The sequence below is a fragment of the Plasmopara halstedii genome, assembly GCF_900000015.1.
Source record: "Plasmopara halstedii genome assembly, contig: Scaffold_194, whole genome shotgun sequence".
Classification (NCBI taxonomy): Eukaryota; Oomycota; class Peronosporomycetes; order Peronosporales; family Peronosporaceae; genus Plasmopara; species Plasmopara halstedii.
Window position 1 is genome coordinate 297,544 of NW_020187115.1, and position 12,410 is coordinate 309,953.

General features: G+C 44.4%; 5 protein-coding genes across 5 annotated transcripts; 2 read left to right on the forward strand and 3 right to left on the reverse strand.

Annotated features, from left to right (window-relative positions):
• Positions 1–266: 266 nt before the first annotated feature.
• On the forward strand, positions 267–495 carry PHALS_02464 (uncharacterized protein; the record flags this gene model as incomplete). The annotated part of the gene is made up of 2 exons (XM_024720124.1): positions 267–273; positions 335–495. 2 exons carry the CDS (start codon positions 267–269, stop codon positions 493–495), a joined length of 168 nt encoding a protein of 55 aa, XP_024572745.1.
• Positions 496–2,551: 2,056 nt separating this feature from the next.
• Positions 2,552–4,591, forward strand: PHALS_02465 (hypothetical protein L914_21224; the record flags this gene model as incomplete). Its single annotated transcript, XM_024720135.1, has 1 exon — positions 2,552–4,591. One exon carries the CDS (start codon positions 2,552–2,554, stop codon positions 4,589–4,591), a length of 2,040 nt encoding a protein of 679 aa, XP_024572746.1.
• Positions 4,592–4,829: 238 nt separating this feature from the next.
• Positions 4,830–7,016, reverse strand: PHALS_02466 (hypothetical protein L914_21223; the record flags this gene model as incomplete). The annotated part of the gene is made up of 1 exon (XM_024720146.1): positions 4,830–7,016. The coding sequence occupies one exon, from the start codon at positions 7,014–7,016 to the stop codon at positions 4,830–4,832; it is 2,187 nt and encodes a 728-aa protein (XP_024572747.1).
• Positions 7,017–7,549: 533 nt separating this feature from the next.
• PHALS_02467 (uncharacterized protein) lies at positions 7,550–8,446 on the reverse strand (the record flags this gene model as incomplete). Its single annotated transcript, XM_024720157.1, has 1 exon — positions 7,550–8,446. The coding sequence occupies one exon, from the start codon at positions 8,444–8,446 to the stop codon at positions 7,550–7,552; it is 897 nt and encodes a 298-aa protein (XP_024572748.1).
• Positions 8,447–8,818: 372 nt separating this feature from the next.
• PHALS_02468 (conserved hypothetical protein) lies at positions 8,819–10,915 on the reverse strand (the record flags this gene model as incomplete). The annotated part of the gene is made up of 1 exon (XM_024720168.1): positions 8,819–10,915. The coding sequence occupies one exon, from the start codon at positions 10,913–10,915 to the stop codon at positions 8,819–8,821; it is 2,097 nt and encodes a 698-aa protein (XP_024572749.1).
• Positions 10,916–12,410: the final 1,495 nt, after the last annotated feature.

Below are 12,410 nucleotides of genomic sequence, written 5' to 3' on the forward strand. Positions count from 1 at the left end.
ATCAACACTTTGATCACCAGCGCATGTATTTTTTGAGCCGGACTCTTTACGCTATTAGAGCTCGTAATACGGTTCGTTAGACGTGCAATGTATTTCCGAATGGTGTTCGATGCTATTCAGAATGCTTGATATGTTTCTACCTGCTAAATTAAAATTTGTAATCATACCCAGGTTGCGAAATACGTTCCCGCCGTTTGCAAACAGAAGACAATTTGCAATCGAATCCAAGTACTTTGCCCGCTGTAATCTGTGATTCATTGAGTCTCATGAGTCGTGTATTTAATGTTATGTGATACACCGCTCAGAGATCAACACATAAATCTTTCGGTCACAGGATCAAAGCAGGATAAAGATGAAGAAGACCAGCGCCAATTTATGCCCGAGCCCACTGATAAATTTCGCTCGCGGCACTCACCAACATTACCTCATATCTCAAACATTATTATCAGAGTTTCCAACCAAACTTCCCGACCAGAGAATAAGAGCTTAAATTGAATTGCCATTTTATTATAATAAGCCGGAGGGATCTGAAAAAGAAGCAGGCGTTGGGCGTTCTGCAAGATTTAGATATATTTCCGCGCAGACGCTATGTCAATGTTCCTTTTCAGTTCGCAATCGTATTCATTTTGTTGCCGCCAACCTCTTCGTATTCGCATTAGAAGGCATTTATGGAGCTACGACCACCTGCCCACATTCCCTCAAACAATCGAAGTGACGAAATGTCGCTGAACTAGCATGTTCTGCATCATTATCGACTTTGCAGTGCATGGTATGCAAATAAGATCTATTATAAAATGGTCACCACGCCGAAATTTAGTTGAGCGAATGACACAATTAGACACTTTTGGTGGTCTGCAAGGCCTTCGAACTCAAAAACCATGTTTAGTTCGTCTCCAAAATCTTTTTTTTTTTCAAAATGAGACAAGGACTGACATCGAAACTTACTGAATCGTTTTTGTTAGCAGAAGTACTCCATACACCAAAAGATTCGTATATCAAGATCGTTTTAAATACGCTGTTTGAGTGTAATCATATATGCCTTATTTGACCCGGCGGCCCATTTCCAAAAACGAATTGCAAAATCGGCATTCGCTGCATCTGTCAGTCTAAAAAAATCTGCAACTAAGGATATTACCATTTTTACTGAGCATCTACTGATGTAATTCATTGTTGCAAATCTCCGATGCATGCCCAGATTCTGATGTGCCCTAATGACCATGACCACCTTAAGGCAATGCATCAGCTTGTATTAATGTATCGCGCAGAATGACTAAGACATCTTTGAAAGAGCTAAATACATCAAATGATAGAGTACACACAATGACTAGCCGCCCGCAAAATTTGATACAATTATACTGATGTTTGTACCGATCGTTACCGTTGAATTAAAAGCTCAACTAATTGTTGCCACATCTTGAGGAATTATGAACATTAAGTTTTGCATTTAATGACGTTCATGAAGCGTCATATATCTATGTCTGAAAACAATATTGTAGTGGTTCGGTGTTGACAATCTCCACCTGATTGCGATTTCTGTTCAAACTGTCAGTATGAACGAAACGTTCGTAAAGTTGTAAAGGTCAGTGTGGGCAGACAGGCGTTAAAACCTTAAAGGGTGTTCCACAGTCGGAGTAGCCAACATAACTCTGAAGTTGTCACGGGAATATAGCAAGCTAAAGGTTGATAAGACATCGTTCGAGAGTGTATTTGTTGCACCAGATGGACATTGTGGTGTAAAATTCGCTTAACTCTTTGAACAATGGTCAATTCTATATAACATTAACCTTATGTCTCATCTCAGAATCCACTGCTGCGTCAATCGCTGTTTATCTTGATGAGCAAGTGCTCCAACGATGATTGCCCTCATTTGAATAGCGGAACACTTACCGATATACCTCATTTAAAGCTTGGAAAATAGTTTGAGAGAAATATGAAATGATCTTCATTATTAGCCTCTCATTCAAATATCAAAGCAATGATAATGAAATCTTACAAATACACCAACGCGACTCATTAGCCTCTGCATGCAAAGTGTGTGCTTCGGTGGGCCACAGAGCGAAGGGATGATCGTTTGCCTTTTTTTGCCAGAGGCGAGCCCGTCAATACGCAGACCAAATAAATTTCGATCCGGCTTGAAAGGCGTCGTCTGCGGTGTATAGTCTAATCAAAGCTTCTGTCGTCACGTCGTCTTAAAACGGACCTATCCCGCCTACCTATTGTGTGACAAGTAGCTAAAAGAAAGCAAGACCTCCTTTAGCCATCAATTGCCCATTACATCGCCGCTTGTTTTTGCGAGATAGCCATAAATTACACCTAACATCCTCATAACGAAAATATCTGTTAAGGCTGACTCTTAATACATAGTCAGAACGAAATATCCTTACGATTGGCGGTAAGCATCCAATCGAGTGTTTCATTGGTGTATAATATATTTTTCTCCTCTCTCCCCCTCGCCTATTGCGGACGGACGAAGAACGCCAAGGCATCACTCCAGCTCTGCCTATTTGTGAGCCGCTTCCTGACCCCGATCGAGAGCCGCTTTGCGTGCTTCATGGGTCGCAACCTCTTCGATTTTACAATTGCCAACAGTAGTACCAAGTTCCTTAGCGGGAAATTCGTTGCCTTAAGCGACACTCAGGATACTGACCTTTCATCTGTGCGTAGTACCGCCAGCTCTTCTGCTGAATTGTTTGCAGCTCAATCTCAGGTTCTTCAATCGCAGACTTCTATATCCGGAGACATGGATTCGCTCAATCAGAGCCATATGCATCGCACTCGCTCTGCCGACCATAGCAGTCGTGGAGACCGGAAGCCTATGAATTTTACCGCAAGCAGTTCTCTTGTGGGTCCCAGTGCTACCACTGTCATTGGGCAGTCGCATCAAACAATGAATCACGCGCACAATGCTAATACAGCAGCCGAGTCAAAAGCCAGTAAGAAATGTTCTGTATGTGGCAAGAGTTTCAATCCACTCCGTCGACGACACTATTGCCGCACGTGCACGGCTGTGGTCTGCAGCTCGTGTAGTATTTCTAGAAAGGTTGAAAGTACGTTTGAAGGGGCAATTACTGTCCGCATGTGTGTAAGCTGTAAGCTCAGCTCCATTGCGTCACAAGACGATTTTTATGATCGTATCTTTTCGACGAATGGAGGTTCGAATACAGCCGCAATGTCAGACTCTCAACCAAGTGGCAGTGAAGGAGATTATACAACTGACCGTCTTAGTTTTGCCAGCTATTCTTCAGGAGCGGGAAATGTCAAAGATGACTCTTCAATTGGTGATTTGCAACTTCACATGGACAAGCGTGCAGCTAGTAGCTCGAGTCTCTCTGCTCGACGCAAGTCTAGCACAACCAGTAGTAACCCCACCACTGATCCTTCTGGCCAAAGGGCACGCCACGGCTCATTTACAGGACCACCAGTAGTTACCGAAGACTGTCCATGGTGCATGAACGAAGCCTGTGCTCCTCTACACGAGTACTTTGAGGTCCCATATCCTTTCTTCCTCGAGCTTGCGGACCCAGCGGCGAAAAATCAGTACATTGCTGCAAAACACCTTGATAATGAGAAGGAGCGTCTCCGTTCCGTACGGACGATATGGAGCGCTTTAAAAACTGGCACGTCGGACTTGCAAATGATCAAGCAATTTTCTAACATGGCTGCGATCGCTACTTCGTGTCCTATGGCTTTGGTGGGGCTCTTGGATAAACACGTGTATATGCCGTGTGCAGAATTGGGTCTAGGATCTTTAGACAAGATTGATCGACAAAAAAGTCTAGCTGCACATGCTTGTCGAAATGGATCGCCACTTGTATGCAGTGACCTGAATCGTGATGTTCGCTTTGCTGCGAATCCGTGGCGGAGAGATGTACTGCAGGCGCAGTTTTATGCTGGTATTCCGCTAACGCTATCGAACGGCCACACTATTGGAGCGATTGAAGTATTTGATACCATACCACGATTTGCGTGTATGGATGTTATTTCACAGCTACAGACAGTCGTTCGCGGCTTATTACGCAAGTTTGAAGAAATTTTGGCAAAGAACGATATTTTAGACGATGAATTGGGGCAAAAGTCCTCAGCATCGTTAGGAAGAGGAACTCTACAGAACGAGGGCGACAATAACAAGCAACGGACTTCACGTGCTCCGGCACCCAGTGCCCCAACTGCACCTGCCATTCCACCACCAAAGAAATCGCCTCAGCCTACCGCAAAGTCACCAAACCACAAACCGTCGGGCCCAGCACCTCAACCGCCCAAGCCAAAGGAAGAGCCAAAGATGGTTGCGCCTGCAGCTCCAATAACTGCTCCGGTAGCACCAGCTCCCGCAGCAGGTGGGGGTGAGCTGTTACAGGATGATATGGAGACGCGACTGATGCAGCTATTATCTCAAACTACTAGCACACAGGAACAACTGCGCAACCAGCAGGGACAGATGGTACACGCAATTAGCAGCCACTCGAAACAGATTAGTGACTTGGCCAAGCAGCTTGAACGTATGGAATCGACGCTCGCGGCAAAACTCGGTATGGACTCAGACGATGGCGAGGACACTCCCTCGAATGATGATGCTGACGCAGCCAGTGCTTAGTTAGTGAATTAGACCCAGTGGCATTGTAACTACACATTGTAATGCAAAATAAAATAGGGCCAACACATGGTTAAAAGGATTGTTTGTTTGGTGTCTGGTCTACAGATTGATTGCCTCGTCACGGCAATTGATTGCCCGATCGACGCACAGTAGAACTATGAAAAAAGTTTGACTATATTTTATGTAAACTCTTTTGTACGTAAATTCCATTGATTATTCAAGCTGCAAGAAAACTTGGTTAATCCTTGTCTCCGCGTTTACCGTCCAGTTTGGTTGCAAGAGTGGCCTCTATTCGCTCAAGCTGTTTCGTCAAGTTGTCAATCTGCTTCGAATGGCTAGAAATTGCGCTGACCATTTGACCTTGTTGTGCGCGCAATTGCTCCTGCGTAGTGGTTGTTTGTGAAAGTAGCTCAAGAAGCTGAGCTTCCATGGGATTCACAGCTGTAGACTGTTCCTTTTCCTGATTCTGAATATTCGGTTGCTCCGTTTGATACTCAGTTAGTGCTTCGTTAAATTGTTCCTCCACTTCTTCTTTATGGGCTTCTGCAGTTGCCGTCATTATCTTTTCGAGCAAATTAAGCAATCCGCGAACCACAGTCTGAAGTCGACCCAACATTTCGCCGCATTCGTAACGAGGCTGCAGATCAAACACTTCTAGCGCTCCAACAACGCATCCATCAGAAAGAATTAATGGAATTCCGACATACAATCGCGCGCATTTGAGACTTTCTTGACGCCAAGTATTTCCCTTGAAGCGTACGTCCAGAGCCATGTCTGAACAAACGAGCGGCTCACCACTACGACAAGTGTGAGCTGCTATCGCGTGACTTCGAGGCACAGCGGCTTCAGAATTAATGCCATATTGGGATCCTAAAACGTACTTATCCTCTTCTAGAAACCCAACGATAGCAATGGGACATTGAGAAGCAATAGCTGCCATGTTACAGAACTGACGAAGTACGCGCGTCACACTCGGAGTGGATGCCATTGTGACTAGCAGAGCTTTGACAGACTCGAGTCGCACAGCTTCATTTGTGAATTGCTCGGCCGTCACAAATCCGACGTCAATTGGAAAGTTCACCGGATATTTAATCTGTAGAAAATCAGTAATAGGACTGCACTTTTCATTTTGACAGTGATGACATACAGACGTTCCTTGGCTTGAAAATTCAGCAACATTGGATCTACTAAACTCGCTTGTCGATGACGTCGATGTCAGCACGTCACTGGCACTTTGCGAGGTCTGTAGCTGGATTTTTCCATCCATCAAATCATCAGGCTCACCCATAAACGTAGCATTTGATATAAGCTTGCAACTAATGCAGATTTGCCATGACGGCACCGCTTTTCCAGCTGATTCTCCACTGTCTTTGACGGGGATGACACTGCAATTACTGCAAACAACATTACAACAATGATGACAGAAATAACGTCGACGCAGTGGATTAAAAGACTTCGCGCATACTGCACATTTCCTAGCCTTTTTCTCCGGTCCAGCGTATGAAGGCTGAGTACTACCAGTGGATGAGCGATTCGTCAGAATGCGCCAAGTTTCCTGTTCTGATCCAACCGAAATACTAGGAGTGCACCCTGTACTTGACGAGCTCGCAGATCGGCTGACGGATGAAGAACTGAGAACAGCACGTCGAATACCACCGGAGCTGGTGATCTTGTTCTTCACATCAGATTCTGCAATGTATCTCCAAAACTTGCGAGAGTCCATGTATTTTGAAAAGTGCGTGACGTGGTAGTCACTTTCTTTCTCAGATCGACGGTCATTCTCAACATCATACGCAGCAATCACGAAAGGTTCGGGCGAATCAGTGAAGTCACGATCCCACATGACATGGTGTAGCAAATTCATTGACAGTAATTGACGACAGAATATTGTGCCTGTAACTCGATCTGATACTAAGTTGTGCTTCAACAGAGCCGACACGATCGTTTCACCTGTCGCACACTTGATTGTCATGTCAGAACGAATGCGAATAGGGTGTAGCATTATGTCTTCAAGTATATTGTCAGAAAAAATGGTCATTTCTTCGACTCCGTAGAAAGGATCCATCCCTTTAGAACTTGTTAGGCATTGCAGGTTCGTAGCAATTGCTTGTACCCACAAGTCTCTGTCTTCTCGTGTCTTAGCGCGAAATTTAACCTCCATCCTGGGGAGTAACCCACCATTGCAAGTAAGGTGAAAATGTCTTTGGAATTTAGCATATGCTTCTGAATTTGCCATATCCGTGACAGTGACACCCATTCCAAGTTCGATGGCACCCTGACGTACGGAATCGCGTTCGTGCTTATAAACGCATAGCCATCGACCTTGAATTCGTACAAAGCTGTCGGACCATGTAGAAAAGGCACCTCCTTTGAACTTGACCTCAAGTTGCCCAGTCAGTTGTTGCAAGGAGCTAGGCGAGAGCATCTTGAGGAACACAAATGAATTCTACAAGTGATAGCCCAGATCGTGGGATAAGAAGACAGACGTTAGTGACGAAATAGAGCGCATGTGTTGGACTAAAAAAGCTTTTGTCTCCAGATGGCAAAAATAGAGACCAAAAAATGCTGAAGCAGTACGCCAGCTGATAGGGTCAACTCAACAAACAGCGTGATACCACCGACACACACTATGCACCCTGTTGGCTCTCCCTCCAATTCAGCTCAAACAAATATAGTCAGAGGACGCGCGGTATACAAAGCAGATGACACATTTCTAGATCTACAAAAAATATAACCCACAGATCACCTTTTGTAGCGATTGATGGGGGAACATGCAGCATTTATGTTGTCTTAAGTCCTAATCATTTATGATGCTGGACCTACGCTGGAACTTGAATTATCGGTGACTGGCCAACAAAGTATTAAGTTTTAAATTGTGGTCTTGTGAGGGGTACATCAATCTGTAAGTAGCAATGCAATATGCGCTTAAATGAATATCCTTAGACGCTTTCAAAGCATCTATCTTGTTATACCATTTACAAGATTTTTGGAGCGATTTTTGACCCAAGGAGGTCGAAAGGCGAAATAAAGCCTACCGTCACTAGACTTAAAATTCCAGTCCTCCGTTGCTTTACAAAGTCCGTACTTACACGCTACTCGATTGGTTTTGCAAAAGACGTTCATGTATGCGAGGATTTCGTCTGTGCTCCTGAGAGATGAATCATTAAAACATACCAAAATGTGTTCGTCTTGAGTAGGTGTAATGGCAATTTTTAAACCTTGCCAGTCTGCCGCAATGGCTTCGTGCATCTCGATCATTATTTGAGGAGTTAGCATCCGCGTCACACGAGGCCGTTGGCCAGATGGCACAAACGGACCATGCAAAATTTTCTTTTCCCTACATAAGCGCTCAAGCTTTTTCTTTTCGCTGTTATCCGGATATGGCTCGTACAGATGTGGATATCGAAAGTTTAGGGCTCCAAAAGCATCTTCATGCTTAAGTCGAGCAGCACTACCACCGCTTAAAAAGTCGTGACTACTAATCTCAGAGCGCTTGGCCTCAAAACGAAGTCTTTCCGTTCGTGCTTGTTCATCATTACATTGTGATGGCATATACTCGAATCGGCTAAAGAATCCATTTTGAGTAAAGTTTTTGCCAACTTTTGACTGATTGATTCGATTTTCATTCATCTTTTCAAACCTTGCCTGGTTCACTGCGTTGTTGTGCAATCGAGTTGGCATTATCTGAATATTTGTAAAATTACCTGTACCAAAAGCTTTACGAATTTGTTCTGTTTCTGCATTAGCATATTCAGGAAGAATCGACGAGAACGTCGGTTGCATGTAACGTGGTAATATCGCAGTTGACGCTGTTTGCTGTGTAGCCTGATCACTTCGAGCAGAAGTTGCATTCATTTGAATCAAAAATCTGCTGATTTCTTGGACTTGACCCTTTGTTTCTGTAAAAATAGCTTCATCATTTTTGTCTCACGGACGTGGAAGCGTCCGATTGCTTTCAGCATTTCATCCTGTGAGACGCTGAATTGAGATTTGAGTATTTATTACGTTCTTCATACATCTTTAGCATCAAGGTCAAATCAAAACTAATTTCAACACTGGACTGATGAGGATCCATTACCACAATGATACAATGACTGCTTTTCGGGAAGAAGAGCTGCATGAACTTTTGTTATCATAAACACACATTTAATCGCAAGAAGATAACTATAGAATCACTCTTATCGACACTTTTGATGCTGTGCTCAATACGTCACATAAAGTAACAGACTACTTCGTAGCCCAGAAATTCCCGGATTCATCAGCATCGGCGTTCCACATGAAAGAATTTGAGCCCCATTTGGTTCCTTCATGCGGTGGGCATCCACCATGTAAGCTGAATAAATCTTCATCGCCTTCAGGTGTTTGGACGTAGAAAAGTGAAGCGTGCAAGCCAAGAGGAGGCACTGCCAGTCCCAACGAACACTCATCCATCCCATCACGAACAATATCTTTGTCTGAATACCGATCCAGAGAGTGTGGAAACACGGTTTCACCCCCAATTTTGGTCTGATTGTTCAGGTATAAAAACAGCGTAACGTAGCGCTGCGGGTGGAAGTGCTTGATGTAGGTAGGTAGCGTATAGCGTAGCTGAGCGGGTGCACGTACGCGCGCTTCCCAAGTCTTGATCACAAGTTCGGCGAATTGCGGAAAAGCCTTGAGTACGTTAATTAAACAATGGTTTGTGCTGCGGTCCCTGACCATATAATCGTACCATTCTGCATTGGTGATACGCCTGACAAATTCAGGAGTATGGTCGTCCAGCACGAACCCCAGCAATTTTGTTTGAAAGGCGACCGTGAACTCCGGGTAAAAATCTCCCTCTGGGCGAGCCATTAACGGAACTTCGTCACCCAGAAAAGTGATACGCTCCTTTGCCCAGCGCACCCACGCGAAATAGTGCGATACCGAGTTCATCGCGGGCTTAGAAAAAGTGTAGTGCAAATCAGGTAGCCCAAGCGCTTTTTCCCAAGCTCTGACGAGGAGTGGTAAATAATGTGGCTTTTCATTTTCAGCAAGGAGAACATCAATTATTCCCGTCGCATTGTTGTTAGCGTTTTCATCTAGCCAAGTAAGCCATGCCTCATCAGATAAGGTCTTAAACAAATTGGTTGCATTAGCTTCAGTGTAAAAGAGCTTTACCAAAGCAATTTGAAAGTTTCGCTTGTCTGTGGCATTCGGAAAGAGTAGCCCTCCTTCACGAAAGTCTTCTGGAATGTCACGTTGCAAGCTCAATTCACGAATTTTGCCAGACGCCCAATTGGCCCACTTAATGTATTCATCTAATCCAAAAACGTGCGCTGACTTTTTCGGCAGAATCTCGCGAGATGAAAATGTGTCATGGTGTTTTCGATAGAACTCACCGGCATTGTATCGTACTAGCTGCAATCGCTCAGCGTACGATGGACTTGGAAGTCGAGCTACAAAAGCTGAACGCTTTCGAAAATTTCTTGTAAAAAAACTGTCAGGCAAGAAAGCTGTATGACTTGTGCGCACCTGGCTCATCTGACGCGATGAGTTATGGGAATCCACCATCGAGCGGTTTAGCGTCGGCAATCCAAGTTCAATGACTTTGTCTGCCTCTTCTTGAGTGAAAAAGTACTCGACATCAAACACTTTGGGATTGATCCCTACCATCGTCAACGTCACACCGTTTTCCAACAGGTACTTGTACCCCTTTTTGATACCTGGCCATTGCCACAATTGAAAGTCCAGTAACACATGAACAATGTTTTTTGTCTTGTGCAAGTCATTTTCATTACGAACAGGCCAACCCAATTGACTGTACAGCCGTACACCATTCACTATCACGTCTCGGTCCGCTCCGAGTCGCACTGCAGCCAATTCAGCTGCCTGCCCAATGCAGTTAAAGTCGCCGTTCCAGGAAATATAAGTACCGACATTCGCACCGTTAAGCATGAAAAACACTCGATCATCGGCCATTGGCGTATCCGCTTCCATAGGATCAGTGACAGGGAAGACTTTGCCGTCAAATAAAGGCGAAGCCATGTAGTCTGAATCATTGCACGAGAACTTACTCACTAAATGGCGCACTTCCAAAGCCACTACATCACTCTCGTACTTATACGGCAACACGTCAATCATTTCGAAGAAGCTGGACGGTACGTGAGATAACAACTTTGTATCTCTAAGTATATTCAGCACTACGTCATCAAAATCCTCGCGTTGGCGAACAAACCATCCGCCAGTAGCTGCGAGCACAACTACTACAATTGAGAGAAGCTTCATAGTGAAGGAAAAAGACGAATGAGTCTGATGCGAAGGCTCGTTTGCCACTGTCTTGGTGTCAGCAGTCGCTAATCCCATTCCCGATATTTAGAATGACGCGTGTGTTGTTTGTTGCCTACACCGCAAAAATGATTGTATTACTAGCCAGTTGCGACGTAGAAGCGAAATTCGACAAAATGTGTACGAACGCAATTTGTATAACCAGCACCATACCGGTATTCTCAAGTGGTGATCTCCTCACTTATATGACAACATTATTGAAAGCGCTACTACAATCGTTTTTGAAGAATTATAAATGCCGCATTAGGCACTCGTAGTGTTTTTTAAATTTATAAATGCCGTTACGAACTGATAAAGCAACCCTAAGTGGATGGCATGATTGATTGGAGAGAATTGAGTCGATCAGCATCATTTTGGCTGTCACGAGCCCGGCCTGCATCAATCAGAACATTTATTGGGTGTACAAACTGTAGAGAATCACCATAGGACTGCACTTTAATAAGGGTCTTCAGAAGAGGCGTCCGGTAATGCAGACATTGTATTCTTTGTGGACCGTTAGATACAGCAAAGTGCTCTTTTTCGCCAGCATGGCTTGCCGATGGCCATTATTTCGGATTAAGACTGGTGCTTTTCAGCAACTTTTGAGTGACATTTTCACTGTGCTTGGTATCAGATGAGACATGTCTGCATGCCGATCTTCCGCAAACATATAATATAACTAGGGACGCGTTCGAGAGGTGGAGGGTACATCGAAGAACAAGGTGGAAAGACCGCAGTCATTCAGATTATGCTCAATAGTACGGTACATGCCTTTGCAGGTTTATCCCCGTTATAGTAAAATTGTTCACCAGCACTCAAAATCCTTTGCCACCACCACAAAATCGGCTTTAATCTTATTGGGGGCTGTCGATAAAATTTGACTAGCTGCTATTTTAGATGTAACGGGGTTACACGAACCCTGGTAACAGGGGTGTGTGTCACACGAGATGTCTATGGTGTGACCACACCCAAACAAGAATGCGATATGGGGCTAGGTAGCCAGTAGTTATGCACGTATTTAGATTTTACTTTATATATTTATTATATTTAGGAAAATCTAGACTTTTGAAATTAGGTTAAGAAAATAAATAAATATCAGTTTTGGATTTTAAACAGAAGAGCTAATTAGCCTTGGGTAAGGCAATTACTCGTGGAGTAAGCGAATTGCGATCCGCTAACTCGTCCTTGTTCTAAGTATAGAACGAAAGGTCGGTGACCTTAATTACGCTTCCTCAAGCGCTAAGCTACGGCAGCCCCGCTGCACTTGGTAGCACTCGTAGTCAATCCACACCTGAGTCGTTTTGACTGATTCTCTGTAAGGATGGAACAATATTCCTCTTTGCCCCAGGGCATGCAGGACGGGCTTATAAAGCTAATGTCCTTGCTTGGCCCTGAGGGCGTGCAACACCTTGCTGCGCAAGGCCCCGGGGCAATCGGTGCGCGTCTAGAGGCGTTTTCAAATTACGAAAAACGCTTTGCTAGAGCACCTGCAGCAGAAGATGTCTGCATCATTTGCGTCTATGACGCCACCGTC